The sequence below is a fragment of the Drosophila mojavensis genome, unplaced genomic scaffold, assembly GCF_018153725.1.
Source record: "Drosophila mojavensis isolate 15081-1352.22 unplaced genomic scaffold, ASM1815372v1 contig_36, whole genome shotgun sequence".
NCBI lineage: Eukaryota > Metazoa > Arthropoda > Insecta > Diptera > Drosophilidae > Drosophila > Drosophila mojavensis.
The window spans coordinates 299,020-321,207 of record NW_025318858.1 but is presented as its reverse complement, the minus strand read 5'-3'; the positions used below and the strand labels follow the sequence as shown (position 1 = coordinate 321,207).

Here is a 22,188-nt window from a genome sequence, read left to right as displayed (position 1 = left end):
CACGCATACACACACACACACACACACATACACAGAGAGATAGAGAGAGATAGTCAGAAATGCAGAGGGGCGAGTAAATGTTATTTATGGCTGCAGCAAGTTGGCTTTGGCACTGGCACTGGCACAGTCAGCAGCCAGCATCAGAGGCTTATCCGGCACAAGCGGCCCACAAAGTGGGCTGAGTTGGCGGCTGTAAATCTGCAGTCTGCAAGGAAATACTCGTAAAAGGCATTACTTAAGCGCATTAAAAGGTACGCACACACACACACAAACAGGCACGCATTGAGGCACGACTTGCAACAGCCGTAAAATGTCATTGTAAACAATGCCAGAGCACAACGAGTGCGCACTTTGACCCCACGGCTGCCTAAGAGCTTGCAACGGACGTTGAGAGCTGAAAGTTACAATCCACCAGAAGGAGTACGGAGCAGGCTGCTGAACAGGAAGCAGGCAGCTGAAAGCCAGCTAAAAGGCAGCTGAGAGCCAAACCAATGCTGCCTAGTAAGATTTGGACAAATGGAATCGAAACTAAATCTAAAGCTCTGATTTCAATTGTAATTTTGGCATACTAAATACTAAATAATATAAATACTAAATAATATAATACAAAAAAGGCTAAATTGGCAGCACTGGAACTTCGAATGACGCCAAGATCCGCTTATATGGTATGCACCTACAAATGAAGTCTGTACGAGTAACTGAAAAAACATACGAGAAATATATTTGAATAAATTGATAATAATACGAGTACCTTCCGATCTCAACTTGGGCGGTGAATAAACTATCTTGCCTCGCGAATCGGTATGAAAGTATATATCGAAATAGGCTAAAGGGTCTGCAAGTAAAACAGAAACAAACACAAATAAAGCAACAAAACAATAACAAAAAGAAAATCAACAGACTTAACAACTAAATGAAACACCTACAGAAACCGAGATAAAGAATATAAGAGTGCAAAATATAAAATATAGTGTGTGCACATTTAGGAGGTACAGTGCGAGAACCAAAAACCAAAAACAGATATTAAAATCAGAGTATATTTACTACAGGCATATGTGTGTGTAATCAAGTAGCTACAAACAGGATTGGCTGGCCGTACCCGTACCCGGGAATCGTCAGTACAGAGGGGGGAGAGAGAGCCCAGCTCCTTGAAAACCACTGAAATACCAACTCATATAAAATAATCGATTAGTTTGGTTGGGCGGCAGACCAGGTGGAAATACTGAAATACTTATTAAATGCCACCCCAGCACAAGGTTAGGGTATGCGCGTGTATGCTGTGTGTAAAACGGAAAATTACTTTTGCGGGCATAAAAAATGTGCGAATAATGTTGGTAACTGAACACAGGGCCAAACAACATCAAAAAGCTGGTGCTCTGCAATTATGACAGTGAAATGCATTGAATATTCATAAATTCGCAAGGGAATACGTATGTGCATGTGTGTGTGTATGTAGGGTTAGTGTGTGTAAGTGTATGTATAAAACGTTATCAGCCTTGACATGCATTTCCTGCTGCTGCTTTGTTTCCATACTTGTCCACGAACCGAGTAGAGTATATTGGTGCTCCTCTTATCCGACCGTCAGTCTATTCGTATAAGTCTGAGCTGAGTCACCAAGTTTAGATATTGCCTACAGTGATACCTATCGATATGGGACGATCAGTTCCTTGACGCATGGCAAATCGGAACACACAATTTCATTGCTGCTGTTCGTGAGCGAGTTCCGTGTGGTCGGTGGATGCCCATTCTCTTCTGCTTCCTCCTCTTCATGTTTTGTTTTTAACTGTGTTTTTGTCGAATACCAGCAAGAAAATGTTCAACTCTTCGTTCAAGTGCCGCAGTCGCTGTCGTTGGCGCTGGCGCTGCCACCCGTCTGCGTAGTTATTAATTTTTAAGCGAGGAATTCAACAAGGCAGCCCGCGACACGCTTCACACATGCACGCACACCCACACACACGCACACACACACATATGTATATAGTGACAGACGTCGGTTAACACCGCTGACGTTATATGCACGATTAAAAAAGGAGCGAAAAAGAGAGAGAGAGAAACGAATACGAATTAAAGGAAAACACTAAAAGAGCAGAAGTAAAAGCACAAAAAAGGTAAAAAGAAAGAAGAAAAGAAAGAAATATTATTGCTGTTTGTTATTTCTGCGGCGATGTTAATGACAGTTGTTGCAGTTATTTTCGTTTTCGTTTACATTTTCGTTGGTATCGTTGCTATTGTTGTTGTTGTTGTTGTTGTTGTTATTGTTGTAGTTGATGGCGGCCCTGCAGCTCGGTGTTTAGCCCGGGTTGCTGTTTTTTAAATGAGGCGGTAGAGAGTGTGTGTGTGAGTGTATTTCTGTATGCATGTATGTGAGTGTGTGAGAATGTGCGAGTGTGTGGGTGTGTGTGTGAGTGTATGTCTGTGTGTGTATGTATGGTGGGTGTGGATGGATGGTTTTGTAGGTGTTTCGCTACAAGCGCCAAAGGTACACACGTACACGAAATCCAGGGTTGCATAACACAACACACAACACGTTTGCTGTTAGTTATTGTTGTTGTTGCTGTTGCTGTTATTGTCGCTGTTGTTGCTGTTGTTGCTGTTGTTGTTACTGTTGCCATTGCTATTGTTATTGTTATTGTTGCTGTTGGTTATGTTATTGTTGTTGTTGTTGTTGCTGTTGTTGTTGGTGGTATTATTGTTTAACATACGCGTGCGCTAACGCACCGAGATATGTATATACATACATACATATACACATATACATATATATATATATATATATATATATATATATATATATATATATATAGCTACATACATACACGCAGGGACACAAACACAGCAACAGAAAAGGGACTCTAATACGAGTATAATAAATTCGCTAAATGGGGAAAACACTTACATATGTATGCAGGTCTCTATAGATAGCTATGTGTATGTGTATGTGTATATGTGTGTGTGTGTGTGTGCGTGCTTCTCTGTGTAAGTGTGAGTGCGTATGATTGTGTATGTGTGTTCGGGGGGTGGTTAGGAGCTAACTAGTGTTTTATGTAAAATACAGGAGCGAGACAGAAAAGGAGAATAAAAACGTAGGTAGCAAGACACAGACAGAGCGACAGCGAGAGCGAGAGAGAGGGAGATGAAGGTGGGGAGAGACAAGTGTGGCGCGAAACGCGCGGGACAGAGTAAAGTAAAAAATTAACTATTATCGCAAAGCGGTTGGAAAAACACGCAGCGACGATGGTATTCAAATTGCCGCACCTACACAGCCACATTTAGCGGTGTGGAGTGAGTGTGAGAGAGGGGGACTGAGAGTGCGACAGAGAGGGGGTCGGAATGGGGGAGGGCCATATAATTCTTGTCTGGCCGTCTGCAAGTCTGCCCGTGTGTTAAATGTGGCTCGACATTTGGTAATATGCTTGTTTAAATTACGCCACCCAGCAGGTAGTTTGTTCGTGTTGTTGTTGTTGTTGTTGTTGGAGTGGGCGTTGTCATATCGACCGCACGACCTGTGACACACGAAACAACAAAATGACAACACGCAGCATTTGCCTCTCTCTCTCTGTGTGTGTATGTCTGTGTGTGAAGGCGTGCGTATGTATGTGTGTGTGTGTTTCTCATTGTCTACGCGTCGCACAATTGTAAAAACAGTTCAATTAATTTAAATAATTAAATGAGCGACCAACTGTTTTAATTACGTTGTTAGAGCAGCAGCTACCTTACAGAGCCACAGTCATCCACGGCCACGCCTACCCATACTATACAGTTACAGCTACACGGGCTACGGCTACACCTGACTGAGAGTGCAACATGAAAATATAATATTCACATTCCAGCATGGCCTCTGTAAAGGATGGAAGGGACGCACATGTGCCGACTTATGCCCCAGGGGCGATTCGACGTGAATTTTGGGCGTGCCTCTGCCGCCGCCGATAACGGGGGCAAAGCCGAAAAGTGCTGTTGGGGCGGTGCAGGGGGTCGGAGTTTACGGCTCGTAGAATGTACGTCCATTTGCCTAACTTTTCTGCTCGCTGTGTATAATTGCTCTGAATATTTAATTGTTGTTTTTTCGTTTGCAACTGGCTAAGTACTCGCTGTGAGCCGCACAGATTGAAAGTGCCTTTTTTGAGGGTGTTTCTATTTGTGGCACATGCAGCGGAGAGGCACGTTAGCCTCAGAATATAATAAATGGCTGCAATACAAAAACCATTTTTATCGCTGCCATCTTCCTCGCTGTAAGCCCCGAAGATTGAGTAAATTTTTCACAATGTTTTTGTGGGCCCAGCCCGCAGAGCGAGCTACCCTATAGCATGAGCCAGTTTATGTCGCCGTCTTCTTCCTTCGCCCTCTCTCTTCTATACGCGAAACTGTTAGCGTGGATTTGGATACGTTTTCATTACGCTTTGTTTGCATTTCCATTCTCAATCGGGAATACCTCATGTTGGAGTTACACGTGTTTTGCTTTGATTTTTTATATATTTTTTTTTTATATCTAATGTACTTCACTAATTTTGTTTGTTATCTTACCAGCTTCGTCTGGCATTGGCTGAAATAAGTGATCGGGCGGTTGTGTTGCAGCCTTGACATTACGTGGCGCTGCCGGAGCGTCTTCTATTGAATTTGAATTTTTGCCTTGTGGAGAGCAGCGAGAAAAATTCAAAATTCAATGCGCGATTTGGCATTTGATTTGATTTTTGCGCATGATTAGTATGAGAAAGTTAATACGAGTAGCGTTTTGGTTTTGGTTCGATGGAGATCGTGAGAAAAGAGAAGAAAACGAGAGAAAAACAAGAGCGTTATGTTAGAGCCAATCCAGATTAACTGAGAGACAGCACGTCTCAATAAAGTGCAGAAGTTTTTAAGTGAGATTAATGTGCAGAATGCAGAGCAACATTTGAAACCAAAAGTCAACCAAAAAAGAACTGGGGGAGTAACCAAAGCAACCAAACAGGGCTTATCAGGTAGCTAAGGAGTTGGCACGGTACTCACCCAAGGTTCGCACCGTCATGACCTTGCTCATCATCCCATCGCCAAGGACGTTGCGACCGACCACCTGAAATTCATAACTGGTGCCGGAGGCTAAGCCATTAATGGTCACCTGTGTACTGCCAGATGGGGTCACGGATATCGTCTGCCAGTCATTGACGCCTGCCTCGCGGTACCAAATGGTGTAGTCCTGCTTGTACTCGGACCCGCCGCTGTACCCGGGCATCCACTGCAGCGTTATAGAGGACTCGGTGGCCTTACCCGTAATGTTGTAGGGCGCATGGGGCTGCGTGCCCTCGATGACCAGCTGCGTGACGGCCATCAGCGTGGCCACCTCGTTGGAGACCACGCACTGGTAATACCCGAAATCTTCGCGGCGCAAATTTTCAATGGTTATGTTGCCGCCGGAAATTTTCACCCGGTTGCGCTGCGAGTCAGACAACTGCTCGCCCTCCTGCCTCTGCCATTTGATGGTAGGCCGTTCGGTGCCCTCCGCTTCGACTGCATCGCAGTGCATTTCGACGCTGTCGCCCACCTTGCGCTGGTAGAGCGTCTCCGGCTCTACGGTAAATGTTGGAGGCTTGCGCACCAGCACTTCCATCGTGCCCGAGTCGCCCTGTGTGCCCTGGACGTTGTAGGGTGTGCAAGAGTAGCGTCCCTGATGCTCCTCGTTAACGCGCGTGAAGAGCAGCGAGCCGTTGGCCATTACCACAATGTCCTTCATTTGATACGGCTCCAGCAGGCGCTTGTCCTTCGTCCATGTGACGTACAGCAACTGCGGATTCGATTTGATGTAGCACTGCACGACGCCGGCTAGACGAAAAGGCAGATACTGCACGGTTGGCGTGAATGTCACTTTGGCAGGATCTGCGCATCAAGAGAAGAAGGTTTTCGGAACATTAGTTGCTTGCTCTCTACACTAGTTGGGGAAACTCACATTCGACACTGAGGTAGGCTGAAGCACTCTGTGGGTCTCCAATGCCGTTGGTCACCTCGCACAAGTATTGCCCCGAATCGTCCGCGCTGACGGGATTGATGATCAGCGAGCCGTCCTTCCGAATCGTGACGCGCGTCTCCAGCGAGGCCACCTCCCGAACGGGAGATCCCTCCCGGAACCAACGCACCGTCACGTTGCCAGGCATGGCCTTAGCCTCGCAGGAGAATATCACTTTTTCGCCCTCGAGTTTCGTTTGATTGGTGGGCGGCACCTAACAGAAACAAGAGCAAATGCAAATGCAAGATAAATAACATATTTTTAGATCCACAATAGACAAGGAGCTGTCTGAATGTCTATCAACGGTGAGTGAGGACATTCCTAAATGGGGCATTGACCAACTCCCAACTTCTCCTGGATTGTTTTCCTAACCTACACGCTCGGTTTGTGCTCGTTGCTTAAAAGCAACATTTAAAGAGCTCCACGTCATTGCTTCGCTCTTCTTCTCTTTCCCCCAAAGGAATTACATTTCTGTTTCTGTCATGACACGGATGGCCTCGAAACGCTCCTGACTGCTGGCATTGACAACTTGTCAGTCAAATGTCACCGACAACATTTGAGCCCGTGCTATTTTAGTATCTGGTAATTGCATTACTGCAGTTCGGCCCAACTCCTTGGTGTATTCAAAGGATATATACTGTTATTTTGATGTGGGTTGATTTGATTGCGAATGTTTTCGATTGAATTGCTTGCGCTTGTGGCTGAGGCGGTCCGCAACAAACCCACAAAGTTTACGCTCGAACCGAATTGCTCGCTAATTTGAGCACAATTTGTTATGCTCGTTTTATTGATCCCTCAAGTGCGTGTCACGCTTTAAATAGTTGCCAGCCCCAAACGAGCTTATGAAAAATGCCATGAGCATTGCTCATTGCCTGCATTGCTCCGAATATCGATCGACATACACAGGACCCGTGGCTAGTGGAAGGCCAAAGTTCAAACTATTAAAGACGTCAATATTTTGGCCCATATGGCGTGCTGCTTGTCTTTTCTGTGGCTAACTGTAAATACCAAAATCCAAATGCATTAGCGGGCGCCCTCAAAAGTATGCAGCATTTTTTAGACGACGGACATGGAAAATACATAAGTATACATATACGAATGTGTGTGTGTTTGTGTGTATGTGTGAGAACATGTGAGCTATTTGTATGCACATGGTAAATAGGAAGAGAGAGAGAGAGAGAGTAAGATAGAGTGGGAGAGACAGGACAGAGGAGAGACTGAACTGGACGAATGACCATGTCAAGTGTGTGCTAGGGGCGGACTCTTTGGGTATGTGCTTATTTTGGCTTTCTTTGCTTGTAAAACGAGTCGAGGCGTATATGCGGGCAGCACGGCCAGCACGGCCAGCACAATAGCAGCTCAGTTGCACCCGTGCACCTGTCTCTGTCTGCCCGTGCAGTAGGCGAAAAGAGCATATTGGGCTTGTGCCATTCAGTCTGAATGAACGGACATCATGTTGGCACTGATGAAGCCAGACATTTAGTACTTGAAATAGTTAATTGTGAGCATCAATGCTTAGCTGCTTCCATTTCAGCAGCCTTTGGATCCGGAAAGAGAATGCGGCAGTCGGCTAAAGACGCCTGAAACGTTTTTTTTTTGTTGTTGCCTTTTTTCTGTTTTTGCTGCTTTTGCTGCTGGCTCGTGTGAAGGGCCCTCGCACGGCTTGATTGTTTTGCGAATGTGAGGCCCCGCTACTGGGAGTGGGTGAAAGAAGCTTTTCCGTTAACCGAGCTGGTGGCGTTTTCTGGCTGCTGGTCTGGACGTGGCTGGCTTTAACGTGCGAAAATTGCGTGCCTGGGGTGAGATTGGTTTGATCTGCTCTGATGGGTATTGCTGATGCCGCTCAGTTGATGTGTTGTTGTTCTTACACTCAAGTCGAAAAGAATATTTTGGATGATTAGTTTGCTTTGGAAAATGCTTAGGTTGTGTTTCGCATTGGGCTCTAGACTCGGGCCCTGGTCGTGCACTAAGCAGTTGGTTGGCAAATGTTTAAGTGCTTAACTGATTCTAAAAGAAGATTATGCACGAGAATGCATGAAAAGAGTATGAGGCGTGTTCGGAACTTACTCTTATGGTAAATTGCTCATTGACGTCATTCAATTTGGAGTTTGCATGCAAATTTTTAGCATGTGCCGCTTTATCCTTTGTGTGGAAAAGTGGAAAAGTGTGGGTCGGTTGGGGGTTTGGGTACATTTGTAATTTTATAGAAATAGTTAAGATTCATTAGGATAGTTTGCATAATCAATATGACTATAGTCAATGGTATTTGCCCGATCTGTATGTACTATTGGCCCATTATTTCTACTTCTATATTTGAATTTGGTTTCAGGTGAATCGTTCAATTTGCTTTAGTCTGTCAACTAAAATGTCTGATTGATTATTTTCGTAAATAGTTCAGTTTGTTTATAGGTTTTTACCATTATTACAGCGCCGCCCGCAATTATAACGCGGGCCGTATGGGAGACTTGTCCCTCACCATTGCGTGCAATGCAAGTGTATTCTCCGATGTCCTCGTGGCGTATGGTGGAGATCCGCAGCTCGGTGCCATCGTTGAAGATGCCGACCGTTGGCGATGGATCAACGGGATTCGCATCCTTATACCAAAGGATCTCTGGGGTCGGAGTGCCATCGGCCTGGCAATTTAGTATAATTGAATCACCTGCAAGAAACAAATGCGCACGGAAGAGACGACAGAGAGACGACAAATTAGTAGGGCAAGTGTCTCTGCCTATGCCTCTGGCTGAGCCTGGCAATTGTTCAGCTTATATACTCGTCGAGCTGGGCCTGCAAGCGTGCACAGAAAATTGCATGCCAGCATGCCATTTGCAATGCCCGACTTCCGGTTAGCCCCTCTCCCGCATCTATATATGCCTTTATATACAGCTCGACTCGGCTCGGCTCGATGCTTGTCAACTAGCTGCTCGTACTTTGCTGCAGACAATGGGCCGAGTCGGTCTGTTTTCCTGTACCCTGAACACCCGTTCTATGCGGATAGATAGGGTATATTGTTTCCGTGCAAAAGTGTGTAACAGGCTTGGGGATGCTTACCTCATCATGCATATGACAATGGATCGATTAGGATTGACATCCCCGCCCTCCGTCTTTTGGGCTCCCCCCCAGTCCAGTCTATGCAGGCCGCTGGGCTTAGGGTAACTCATAGTCGGCTCTACCCGACTATAGCACTCTTACTTGTTGGCTATTGTTACTGTGCTCAGGCTGACAAACCGCGTCAGGGCTGTCTGATTTATGCGCCATTTTCTCTTGACGCATTTCCGTCGCAGTCTCTGTCCTTTGTTTGGCTTTTGAATTGTTTTGTGTGCTGCGCGATGTGTCTTGGGTGCCACTTGGATGTCGTCTGAGCGTAAACATTTTAACTTTGATTAAGCGACGGAAATTCGATTTGACTGGCGATTGCGCACACATATACACATACATACACACACACACACACACACGCACACAAAGGCTTATCGATTCTGTTAAGTATTTGGGATATTTGAGAGATGACAAATGAGGCCACATAACTAACTCAAACACGCACTTTTCCAGCATAGCAAGTTTTGCCTGCTGTACCTCAGTTTTTACGATTTCACACCATTATGGCGCATGACAGACGACAGACGGAGGACGGACAGTTTGCTGAGGGCACAGGACCTTTGCTCATAAATACACCCATAGTTCATTTCAAGGTGACAGATTCATTCGGGCGCTGCAACAAATTGCCGACCATTTGATACAGTCGAAACGGGCTGCCCAAGAAGCAGACGAGGCAGAAAAGAGCCTTGGGAAACCCAGTGTTGCTTAATCTAGGAAACGTCATTCGCCCGACGCTTGATAGAGGCACATAACGTGGCCAACAAATGGATTTCAGGCTCCAGTTGGGCAGAACTTCGAGAGAAGTATCGTGCCAACGAGTGCGTTATTTATGAGTTGACATTTGTTGTTGGTTGTTGGGCTCGGGCTGGGACTCACCTAAATTAACATATATAATATCCTCTGGTGTAACACTAAAGCGTGGCGGTGCATGTACATCTAAGTGGAACCATGTACCGTTCTTATGCTGCTTGGGGTCTCGGTTCAGGAACACGACCTTGCACTCGTACCAGCCCTGATCCGACTCTCGAATGTTGGTTAGGTTGAGCGATGCGGAGCCGAACGGCGAGTCCTGCGACACGCGGGACACGCGCCCCTTGTAGCCCTCCTCGATGTGTTCCGGGTAACTCTCATACCAGATGTAAATGGGCAGATCGGAGCCCTGTGTCGATGTGGTTCAAATGCATAAAATGTAAAGGTTAAGATCATTGAATAAAATGGGATGGCGTTGATTGTTGAACTTGGTACTGATATTGATCTGAGCATAGTTGAATGTTCGTCTTATTGTTTATACATTTGAACATTTTACATACGCCTGACATCGAAGTCAATCTAAGACTATGTACATATGCATCGTATATGACATGACAGGCTCAGCTAACACATGAAATGAATCCATTGCCAAACAAAACGATTATTTACAATGTCTAAGCTCTATCACAGGCACAATACGTAAATGCAGCTAGCATGCAGCTATAGAGGCTCAATGATTACTTAGTGCATGCAGGAATATGTACAGCAAATATGATTTTGTTACTTTATGGTATCAAATCTAAAAATGGAAATGTGAAAAAATGGAAAATAAAATGCGAGCAGTTTATGTTGGATTATTCGCTGAATGGCCAACCGTTGAATTGGCAAATGCAGAAACGTTCGAAAATAAATTGAATGTGACACGCCCCCCGGTGTAGTTCAGTTTTTAAGAGCAGAAACAACACGGTACAAAACTAAGCAAATAAAAGTGCAAAAAATATCATCAAAGATTGGTCGAGCTACAGACGCATCCCTCCATTGGCCCATTGGCCCATTGGCGCCCCACTTCACAACTTCCCAACTTGCGGGCCATCAACACCAGAGAGCCAGGGAGCTCCTGGCATATCCCAGCTGCAATAAATCATGTGCAAACAGCGAAAACAAAACAACCAGGCCCACAAACAGAGATACAGTTGAATTCAGGCTTGGGCTGATAAAAAATGTGCATGTAAAATATTTTTCATGCAAGCTACAACAATTGGGGTCAACGTGCAGTCAACCTGTCCCGTCCCTCGCCGCCCATCCACCCTCTGCTTCTCTGCTCCTCTGCCCCTCTGCACTCTCTGTTCTCTGGCTAAACCGAAATGCCATATATTCCTGTTTGTTGTTTATTATACCCTGCACACATTGCAAATTCGAGCTTCGTGATTGTCGTCATGTGTGTGACACTCAGCAAAACTGAGAAGAGCCGAGCTGATCTGACGAAGCCCCGTGCAGGGTATCTCGCAGTCAGTAAATCCTGAGTGGAACAGTCTTTAGCTGTTGTTATTTCTTTTTGCTCCGCGGCACAGCCCCAACTGTGTTGGCAGTTGCCAGCCTGGCATGCAGAATCTATTGAATCACGCGCAGCGCAAATGCGGATGTGGACGCGGACACGGATGCGAATACGGATGTGGATGTGAATGTGGATTTAGACAGGTCATGCAATTCTCTCACATGACTTTTGCTTGGCACCGAAGGGCGAAAGCACTTGAACCCTTTAACACTGTGTGCTCCATGTCATTCGCTTAAAGTGTCAAAAGAGTAAGAGAGAGTGGCAGATGGAGAGAGAGAGAGAGAGAGAGAGGCAGAGCGACACACAGACTCGCAGGCGAGGTGCCCATAATTGCTTTCGCTCAAGTAATTGGCAGGCATGTTGCTCGTATGTCCGATTGTGGCGGCATCAAAGCTAATCGATTTATTTTTGTAATTATACTATGCAGATTTAGGAGCCGACAAGCGAGTCGAGGGCCCGCCCCGCTTCTAACAACTTAATTATATACGTTTTAATAATTTTCCCAGCTGACATATGAAATAATTTGCTTTGGCAGCGGCAATCGCCCGGGACAGGACGCTGTGCACGGGAGCCTACGTCCTGGGACCCAGATAGAGCCAGATGAGGGCTGTCTGTGGTGGGCGTTCGGTAGCTTTCATATATTTATTAGAGCGAGCCCAGCCTCGACGTAGGCAGTGAAGCGGGCGCCAAAATTAATATTCGCACTCGCAGAAGCGTTATAAGTTGACTCGGTAAACATTTTTCCGCTTAATTTATTCAGTAGCAATTAATTTAGATTGCAACTAAGGCAACGCTGATGCCTCTCTTCATGTTTCTAGCAGTCTGCAGTCTGTGGCTGCCTGCCTGTAGACTGCCTGCCTGGCTGACTGACTAGCTGGCTGGCTGCTCTGGACTCTTAAAGTAAGAGACGCATAAAAGTAGGCAACACAATTTTGCTGCTCGCTTTAAGAGCGAGAGTCGTGAGCCACGCCGATGCCTTTCAATATTTGAGGCGATATGCGATACATATCAGGGCAGAGAACAAACTGGTTGGTGGACTATGCGCGAGCATTGGGCAGTCGGGTTCGTCCGATGGCCTGCTTTCATATGCGCCATTGTGTATTTAATTGCAGACAGACGTATAAGCTCCGCACCGGATCAGAGTCTCGTATAAATTAAAAGCTAAAGCCATGTTAATCCCTTTAATATGCTGCCATTACTGCCGCTCGGTTGCCGTGCCACATTTTGTGGCCATATTCTGAATTCATGCCTGGCTGTTTTTAAGCGAATGCCGGTTTATTTTTTGTATTTTTTATCGCTGCAAAACATAAAGTTTCTTTTTGTAGTACTTATAACTTTGTTTGTGGCATTAAAAATGCTTGTAAAACTTTTAGCTTGGCACAAAAAGCAGCGACGTTATCTATCCAACACACACACACCCATGCACACCCTCACACACCCCCACAGACACACAGACATGTATGAAATTATACGTAAGCAAGTTTAGTTGCATTATTTCGCCGAGCGCTCAAACGACGACAGCGTTGACGTCAAAGTCTGCGTCAAGCTCAGCAGGGGTAGCCGCAGCGTCTACATTTCTACTTTATTATCCTTGCGGTTTTTCTTAGTTCTTGCTCGGTTTAACTTTGCTATCAAGCGGCAGCAACAATAAAGTTAGTTTATCGGCTTGCAGCGGCTTAGGCGTGCTTTAAATTATGAAAGTAAGCTGTCTGAGGTCGCTGCCTTCAGCTCTGCAGCTTCGCTGCTTGCTCTCGCCTAATGAGCCGCAGCTAACTATAGCTCGACTAGGCTAGACGCGGCCAGTGCGGCCAATGCGGCCACCTGAGAGGTTAGTTAAAGAGAACAGTTATGCAATGCATGCTGGCTGCATAACAAAACATATACATATACACATACATATTTAAATTATAGTTGTGCCGTGGCACATTATGCAAACTAAAATGAAATGAAAGTGGAATGTAAAAAAGTTAAGAAAAAATACAAAAAAAAAGAAGAAAAGAAAGAATTAGTTTAGTGCTTTTTAAAAATAGATATCTGCATAAGCAAAATGCAGCTTTTCGCTTTGTTCTATTTTTGTAATGGAAATAAATTGTTGCTTACTGCTAGCTATCAAGGAATTTGCAGTGCTCGTTGCAGAAGTGGTGGAGTGGTTGGCTGGGTGGTTGGTTAGTGGTGAGGGAGATTTGTGAGTTGGCGTTTCTAGTGGCATACTGAATATTTACTGAAGAGGAACTTTTGGTCGAACAGAGTTGAGGAAATACGTAATGAATCCGCATTATTTATGCGCCAACTTTGTAATTTAGCTAAGAGGTTAATTTCAAACGTATCGTAAGGCACCTATCGGAAGCATTAGCATATTTCCGCAAACTCTGTGCGCAGCTCAAAGATGTGGCCAAGTGAGTCTTCATTAGTGCAGGGATTCGAATTAGTTGCACTCAAATCTTTGGTATGTGGCTACAAAGTGTTTTTTTTTTTTTTACTATGAATTGCGGCTAATTTTGGTTTTGGTATGTTAGCAGTGAGAAGAATAGCTACAGATTTGTTTACAGATATTTCGATTTGCGATATTGCGAACGAGATTTGCTTAACAAATGAACATATGTGAATTTTTCTTCTCTTTCGCTCTCTTTGGTCTGATTTCTTTTTACTTTAGATTTCTTGAAAAAGCACTTGTTTTTACTCTTATCAGCGTTTGGAATTTGTGTATGTGTTTGTGTGTGTATGTGTGTGTGTCTTTGGTGTCAATATCTAAGCGAGCCGCTGAGAAATTGTTACCGACTTGGCGAAGCTTGAGTGAAGTTTACTTTTTGGCACCTTGGCGACATGTCGAAATGTCGAAATAAAAATAAAAGAAGAAGAAGAGAAAGGAAATAATAGATAACTAATACGCATATATTTATTTATACTGCAACTGCCAATCGAGCAACACATAAAACACATACATATCAAATATTATGGACATATCCAATTCCAATTCCATCTCAAGTTAATTCATTTACACATTTATATTGCGCGGGCAATAATACAACATCAGCATGAACAATCGTGTTATATTGCATTAGCATAAGCCGAATACAGGTATTCATTATCCAAATGGCCGTTAAGCACAAGTAACGCCTAGTTTACAACAAATTTCGATTATTACGCATACGCACTGTGGAGCTAAAGCTGGCTTTTCGCCTACTTGGCACTTAATTAGTTAGTATAGCAATAATGTTGGAAATCAAGTGGAACAGAACAGAATGGAACATAAATGCAAAAACTAACCGAATATTGATTAGTTAGTTAGGGATGCTCATAAATTAGTTGGTAATTATGTATGTAAGTGGATAGTTAGTTGGGTAAAGAGTTCGAAAACGTTGAATATAGCTTGATATATGTAAGTATTTCGGTTTACTGTGTCGTTAGCATTTGTCGCGCTTTCTTCGACTTTTGTCTATCTGTTTCTTACTTTCTTTAGCTTTTTGCGTTATCAAACAACAATGTAAAAAAGAGAGTTTAGAGAAGAAATTTGATGTGTGATATCGTACCGTTTCGCTCACCTTCTTGTCCCACTGCAGGACATATGGCACTGGATGATCATTGGGGAACTCGACGTGGCAGTTGAAGACAACCCCTTCGCCCAGTATGGCCGTGATGTGCACAGCATCTTCTGCAAATGGGCAAACAAAAGATCAAAAATGTTGAGATTGTAAAGCCAGATAGTATAGTAACATATTCTTCTCTAATAGAAAATAACATAAATATTCTTAAATACATTTCTTAAGCAGCTAAACTAGCCACGTTTTCAGCAACGTTTATGGCATATTTGCTCAACAACCGGACTGGAGATGCGCAGAAAGCGTTTGACATCAATTGATTGATGGGTGAAAGTTTCGCTGACCTGGTGTGCAATCTGCGTGTAGTCAATCTATTCCTTGTTGAAGAGTCCGCCCATAATACGGCCAATCCCTGGCCGCTATGAAGCCCCCGTGCCCCCCGCCGTCTACGTGCCTCCGTGTTTACGTGACATTCTGCACGATTTACTAAGTTGGCTTGACATTTGCCCGGTCCAGTATGCAGGATCCGCCGTGTCCGCTATGTGGAGTAGCCACTACTGTAGAGGGCTGTCGAGTATGCAATGGCATGCCATTGACGTATTTTTTCACAGACAACGTGGTAGAAGCGAAGCGGATTGCTTCTAAATGGAATCGTTGATAGCCACATCGGTCACATGTCAAGTGGGGAGGCCATTGACTGATATTTCCGCCGTTGTAGGGCCTGAAGCCCGACCTGTTCGAACTGGCTTTGTTCGTGTTTCCAGGTTTGCAGATTTTTCATCGCAAACTTCTAACCAGTACAGGTAGCATATCGATTACCTGTGCAGCATAACTCTGATTGGAAACCGAGGCGGAAGTTTGATTAACGAATATGTAAGGCATCCTCACATCACATCATATGAAATAATTGGTTTTATAATTTATTTCTATTTCAGCGAACCCAAAACTCATTGTCGAGTGAATGGAGTTGAGTTCACCTCTCGTGCGAAGGGAAGCTCTCATCGCTGCTGTCATTTGTGTGTGAAAAGTTAGTTCCCACTTGTTTGTATTCCAATTCCATCCATCCATTGTGCGATACGTGACATTTGATTAGCGTTTGTCAGTCTCGCTCGAAGCTGGACTAACTGTCGACTGTCGACTGTCGACTGTTGTCTCTTGGCTGTCGTCTATCAACTGTCGACTGTCGTCTGTCGACTGCAGTCGTCAACACTTCAAGCTGAGCTGGGCTGAGTGTTGTCCCCTGGAGTGACAGGACTCTCGCATAGTTCTTGCCCCTGGTGATCTGCTAATGTGTCGTATTTAAAGCGGAGCTGTCAAGCCAACGACGCAGCAACACATACAAAAGCCAGTTCTCATTCTCGTAGTACTGCCGTATGCTTAAAGCACGCGCACGTGCGATGCTTTAATTGCCGAAATGGCTTGCTTGCCTGCTCGTCTGCTTGCTTGCTAGGCAAGGACTTTCCTGGCTCTTGGTCTACAGCGGAAATGCTAATGAATAGTCGGAAGCAGCAGAACAACGAAACGTTGCAATGCCATGGCGCATCCTCTTACACACACACACACACACACACACAGAGTGAGGGAGAGAGAGGTGCCGTAGGGCGGGGAGAGAACAATTAAAGACAGAGCAGCGTTGTCCGTGCCACAGACAAACTTGTTAACAAGCAGCTTTTGACAAGGCTATTGTTGTTGCCAGATGTGGGGCAGCAAGTTTTCGGATGCCTTTGCCACGTTGGATATTTGAATTTACAAAATTAATCTTTGAATGAAACGAGAAGTAAAGCACTTAAGTATATTATTATTGAGGTAGTTTGCCAAATGGCAAAAGAAACAAGTCCGAGCCCGACTTGCAATGTACCGTACTGCACTGCACTAATACATACGCATGTCGGGTTGTACGACTGTGTGTGCGTGGACACTGGAAGTGACATGCGCATTGAAAAAAGAAAGGCAATGCCTGAGAGTAGCTGCAGACCGACTGCTTGCCAGCCAGTCGCTTAGTTTGTCGTTCGTTCACTTTATCAGTCACTCACTGGCTCGATGTTTCTTTGTATCCTTCATATTATGCAGTGAACGCTTGTTGACTTTGGCATTTGCATAAATTTCTGTTAACTTGGCCAGCTTAGGCCACACTTAGAGCGTTGAAAGTAAAGTAGTAGCAGCAGAGAGTGTAGGGGGTGTAGGGAGTGGGAGAGTAGGGACTGCTCCCCCTTCAGACGTTGCATAAAAAGCAACATGAAAATGAACAGAAACAACAGCGAATGAGTGTGTATACTATGCAGTGAACGCTCTTGAGCGTCTATTGCCCTTTGATAATGCTGCAGACAGCTCACCCGAACCACTCGGGAGTGGCAGGAAGTAGGCCTCTAGACCCCCTTTCCGTTGGCGTTGGTGTTTTTTGTAGTCGCGCCTTTTGATTGCGTTAACATGCAAAAGTGGTCTCATTATACAATTTAAAATGTCCTCCAAGCCGAAGCCGAAGCAGCCAGGCACTTGATGTCCTCTCCCGACTTGCCTTAAGTTATTCAGCAGCGCACTTTGTTTTCATGGTTTAAAGTTGAGACGCTGCTCTGGCTCTGCTCTGCTCCTGCCCGATGACTGCCGCCTGCAACTAACAGCGCATGCCATTACATTTTCCCGGAACTCATTTTGGACTACCCCGCGTCGCGGCACCCGTCCCGTCCGCCCTCCGCTAACTGCCGCGCCTTGAGGCGTACTTGGCAATTGACCTTTCGACCGCGCACGAAGTGGCCATCCCATTGGCTGCCATAGAAATCCCAAGCGGATTTTCAATTTTCGGCTAAATTAATTTAATTCATTTCAAGAATCGTTACGGTACATTAAAGCAAGCCGGTCGAAACTCTCCTAGTGCTACATTGGAAATGAAATTCCCAAGTGCATGTCACGTTTATCGAGCCTCATCTCCTCATCTCACTCTCTTCCTCCGCCCCTCTTTCCCTATCTCTGTATACCTCATATTTGTTATGCATATATTAAATACGTATATATTATATACATATGTATGTACATATTTACTTGCTTATAAATTCGATTCGTTGCTGCCAGCTTTGGCTGCCATTAAGGCAAAACAACCTCAACTAACTGTCAACTAATTGCCAAATGTAATCAGCTTTGCCCTCACGTAAGCCGCTTATTGTGCACCATTACATTTTCGTGAATACCAAATAAAAATGAATCTGGGCGAAGCGACGAGGAGAGTTGGCCCCGCCCAATATTCCCACATATGGGCTGATTTCAGTAACCATTCGGCGGGAGAAATTTACTACACGGAAATCAATGAATATTTCTCTCAGCCGTCAGCCTCGCTGATAATGAATTACCCGTAGAATGAAGCGGGACTGATGCCGTCGAGTACTTTAAATATATACATATATACATACATTTATTGTATGTACTTTTGACCTTCTCGACTATCCAAGTTAAAGATATAGACTGTTGCTTATCTATATATTTCAGAGTCATCAAAGGATTCTTGGTATCGGGCACCATGTCAGTCCCGGCAAATCGACTTACCTGGTATATTGTGAGCTTGTGCATTTTGTGCCAATAGAGCAAACAGACAGATGAGTGCTAATTTCAGAATCTGTATTGATCGGCAAGTCTTGGTCGGAGTGCGAGCACAGCCGTCGACGTCCTCTTCGACGTCGTCGTCCTCGTCCTGGTGTCTTCTTCTTCTCGTTGTTTTCACTGTGAACGCAGCCGTTTTCAACGGCGTTTGGTTTAAAGTCGAAGCGGTTGGAATTGTCGTCGTCGTCGTCGTAGCTCCACGAAATATCGATGCTACAATTGTTGACTCGGCTCTGGTACTTTCGCTGATTGTGTCTGATTGTTGTTGAGTCTGCTTTCTCGTTGATTGGTTTGTATTTGTGGCGCACGACGAACGCGACCGGCTTAATGCCTGACACCATCGATAAGACCCAGGGTCCGCACACACGCCCATGCCTCTGGTCCCATAGTCAACGCCGCCTAACGTATCGTTCTCACTTGCACTGGCGTCATCTGTAACAGATAGAAAGAAAGAGAGCGAGAGAGGAATGAGTTTAGGTTGCCTCAGGAGTAGCAGCCCCGCCAGCACACCTGGCGGCACTTGAGAGCGCTGTCTAGTACAGTCATCAATGTCAACTCGACAAGCTGTCAATCAGCCCTGGAGGCCGCATCTGAATCTGCATGCAGCTGCCTTGCGCCCATCTTCAGTCGGAATGCAGCGGAGCTCACAAACTTAGCACCAGATTGAAATCTTATACAAGTGCAAAGCACAGATGACAAATTAATAAACAAAGGCTCTCATATGAACACCGTCCCTGTCGGGGGCGGGCGGCCTTTATATGTACACAAATACCCGAACTCGGGAGCGTTCGCACACGGACTCGCACATAAAGTTAAGCAGCTAATAGGTTGTAGCTACAAGGCAGACACACAGATAAGTTTGCTAGGCAGGTGAATTGAGACAGAAGACGGAGAACGGAGAACGGAGAGCGGAGAGCGGAGGATAGCGACAAAGGGTGCCCCCATTAAATTGCGTTGCGCCTATACAAATAGCTGAAACTTTTCCTTGCGCTGTTCGGCATTAAAAGTTTGCGCTTTAAATGTAAAACTTGTGTTGATTGTCGTGAGAGGCCATTGTTGTCGAGTTGGCAACTATCTGAGGATCTGGGACTAAGTGTTATATATGGGCCCACTGTTTGCTGAGTAGTTAATTAAAAGGGATTGAATCCACAATTAGCAACATTCGTGTTTCCCCACAGGTATGCAACGGAATGACGCGGATGCGGAATACTCGTTCGGCCAGAAACGTATTTTTAATTAAATTATTTGAAATGCTTTAAGCGAAATTCCCTTATACGTATGTGAAAAACTTTGCCCCTTCGCAACGGCAGCTCCTACAGGCACAACAGTCAGCAATATTTAAGCGAGGAATTTGTGCGAATGCGAATACCTAGGCAACCTGAGTAAAAGCATAAACATCGGCATCAGCATAAAAATTCTACATACGCATATAGATGAAGATGCTCACAGATGGGGCAATATTGCGCACTCGCGCACACATTCACTTTTCACATTTGAAAACGCAAGAAAAGCGTTTTTCTAACGATTTTCCTTCGTTTGCTTTGTCAACGCTGCACAGCGGATGGAGGGATGGCCAGGCAAATCTTTGCTTTAGCTTTACTAAATGTTGCCACTGCAATTAAGTAACTCAGTTTGCACTCTTCAACATCTCTCGCATTGGTATGCAGACGGGCGCCACTGACTGCATAGTACTCGCCCGCCCCTAATTAAATTTAGTGACTCATAATAAACGGAGACTTAATGTCACATCTGTGGGTCTATCTATAGAGGAAGTGGAGTATACATATGTCAAGACAAACGAGCCGAGCCCGGCCTGATAGCGAACGGATATACTCGATTCGCCTCGTGGACGAGTATAGAAGCTCGAGCTGACGCCTGCGTGTTTGTGTGGATGGGGGCGTGTTACTGAGGAGATGACAACTCGTTCGCTTAATTTTCAATTTGTGAAGGGCTGGGGCAGCGGCTTTGCGGTTACCTTTATGCGCGTCTCTGGCGGCGCGGTATATAAACGTCATTAGTGATCTTTTAATGCATAGCTTAATACCCCTGACGAGAGTGAAAAGCAGACAGCAAACAATAAACAACAGCCTCAGTATTGGAATGCCGAACATTAAATACTCTTGCTGAAATTTGCATGCAAGTTGCTTACGGCTTTACCAGTAATGCGAAGCACATTTTGTCAGAAAGTGATTATGCTGTTGCTGGAGGAGCGTAGAGAGTGGGGCGGGGGGCGTGGGGCGTAAGGCCTGGGAAGGAGTGTAAAGTGTGCGAGAGACTGTGCCGGAATGCTTCGGCAGGGCCGCGTAGGGCTCATGCGTCGACTTAAATCCTTTTGGCATGACATGTAAAATTTTAATAACGTCAAGCATTATGAAAACTTTTTGCGCTTTGGCATTATGACAAGTTTATTAAAACGAAATTTATTTATGAAACGTGTGTGCGCTGCGAGAACGGGCACGAGAACGAGTGGCCATTACCTGGCTCCAACCCAGAGCCATCATCATCTACCCCATCCGCATGAGCCAACGGCCCACAAACCACTCAGCTAGCACCAAAAATCACATTTAGTTAGATCTAAACAGTTTCGGCCTGACACACACACACACACACACAGACACAGAGGCACAAGCAGGAACATCATGGCAAGGCACAACTAAAATAGAACAAAAGCCGGAAAAATGATTTCCCTTATGACTGAATTTTCATTACCGAAAAACCCGCCATGGCGTATGATTTCATTTGTAAATCAGCTCAAGTTGAGCCCGAACGTCGCATAATGGACGCCGGATGCCGAGCGATGGACGAAGGGCGAAGGACGAAGGACGGGGCATTTGATGGCCACTGTGGCGGCCATCTTTGTTGTGGAGGCGGCTAACAATGACAAATCAGCAACCGAATTGCATTTGCTGCTCACACGCACACGTAGCCGAATGCAAACCAGTCCATATGTGTGGGGGCAATCATTAAATGAAGTCCGCTGCCTGCCGGAGAGCGGCCCAAGGATGTGGTTGTGGATGTAGCTGTGGATGTGAATGTCAGAAATCAGTTGATTGGTTCGCATGGCGCTGGCGACTGTGCTAATGCGAGTGTGGCTGCAGCATGAGATTTCATAACTAAATGTTCGGCCACATCGTTGTCATTGAAACGTCCAGATGACAGAGGTGGGCCCATCAGCTCGTCAGCCCGTCAGAAATCATCTCTCTGGGACCTATGGAAGGCATTCCAATGAGTTGGCGCTCGGAATGAAAAGCATTTCAATGAGCTGGCGTTAACGCACCACCATTTTATTTTTGTCTGTGCGGCGAGCACTTTATGGGATCCGTTTCCGCTGCTGCTGCTGCTGCTGCCTGCTGACTGCTTCCAAAGAGCAGAGTGCGGATGCGGATGCGGCGATGAGTAAAAGCTTTTGGTTGACTGCACACTGAAGCAAAAGTGGGCAGCGGTCAATTGGGCGGCCAGCGAATTACGCGGCTGCACACATGATCTTTGACTGATGGCTGCTCGCCACAAATCTCGTCCCATCTAAAAAAATTTAATTAAAAATCCTCGATGGGTCGAGCCACTTAAAGTGAACCTTTTCTGTATTTATATAGGAGCGCACTCAGTCCGCTCTTTCTCTACTTTGAAATCTAATTAAACGTGCTCTACACAATTTACTTAAACACAAACCCTTGCAGCACGGACAA

The 22,188-nt window shown here is 45.3% G+C and overlaps 1 protein-coding gene across 1 annotated transcript in view; it reads right to left on the bottom strand.

Annotated features, from left to right (window-relative positions):
- The window catches only part of LOC6586927 (protein turtle), a 40,600-nt gene that overhangs the window by 8,341 nt on the left and 10,071 nt on the right, over nucleotides 1–22,188 (bottom strand). The window contains 7 exon segments of the mRNA XM_044009055.1: nucleotides 4,522–4,605; nucleotides 4,984–5,847; nucleotides 5,918–6,188; nucleotides 8,392–8,633; nucleotides 9,947–10,229; nucleotides 14,906–15,027; nucleotides 18,449–18,934. Coding sequence (XP_043864990.1) covers nucleotides 4,522–4,605; nucleotides 4,984–5,847; nucleotides 5,918–6,188; nucleotides 8,392–8,633; nucleotides 9,947–10,229; nucleotides 14,906–15,027; nucleotides 18,449–18,875 — 2,293 coding nt within the window. The 5' untranslated portion in view covers nucleotides 18,876–18,934.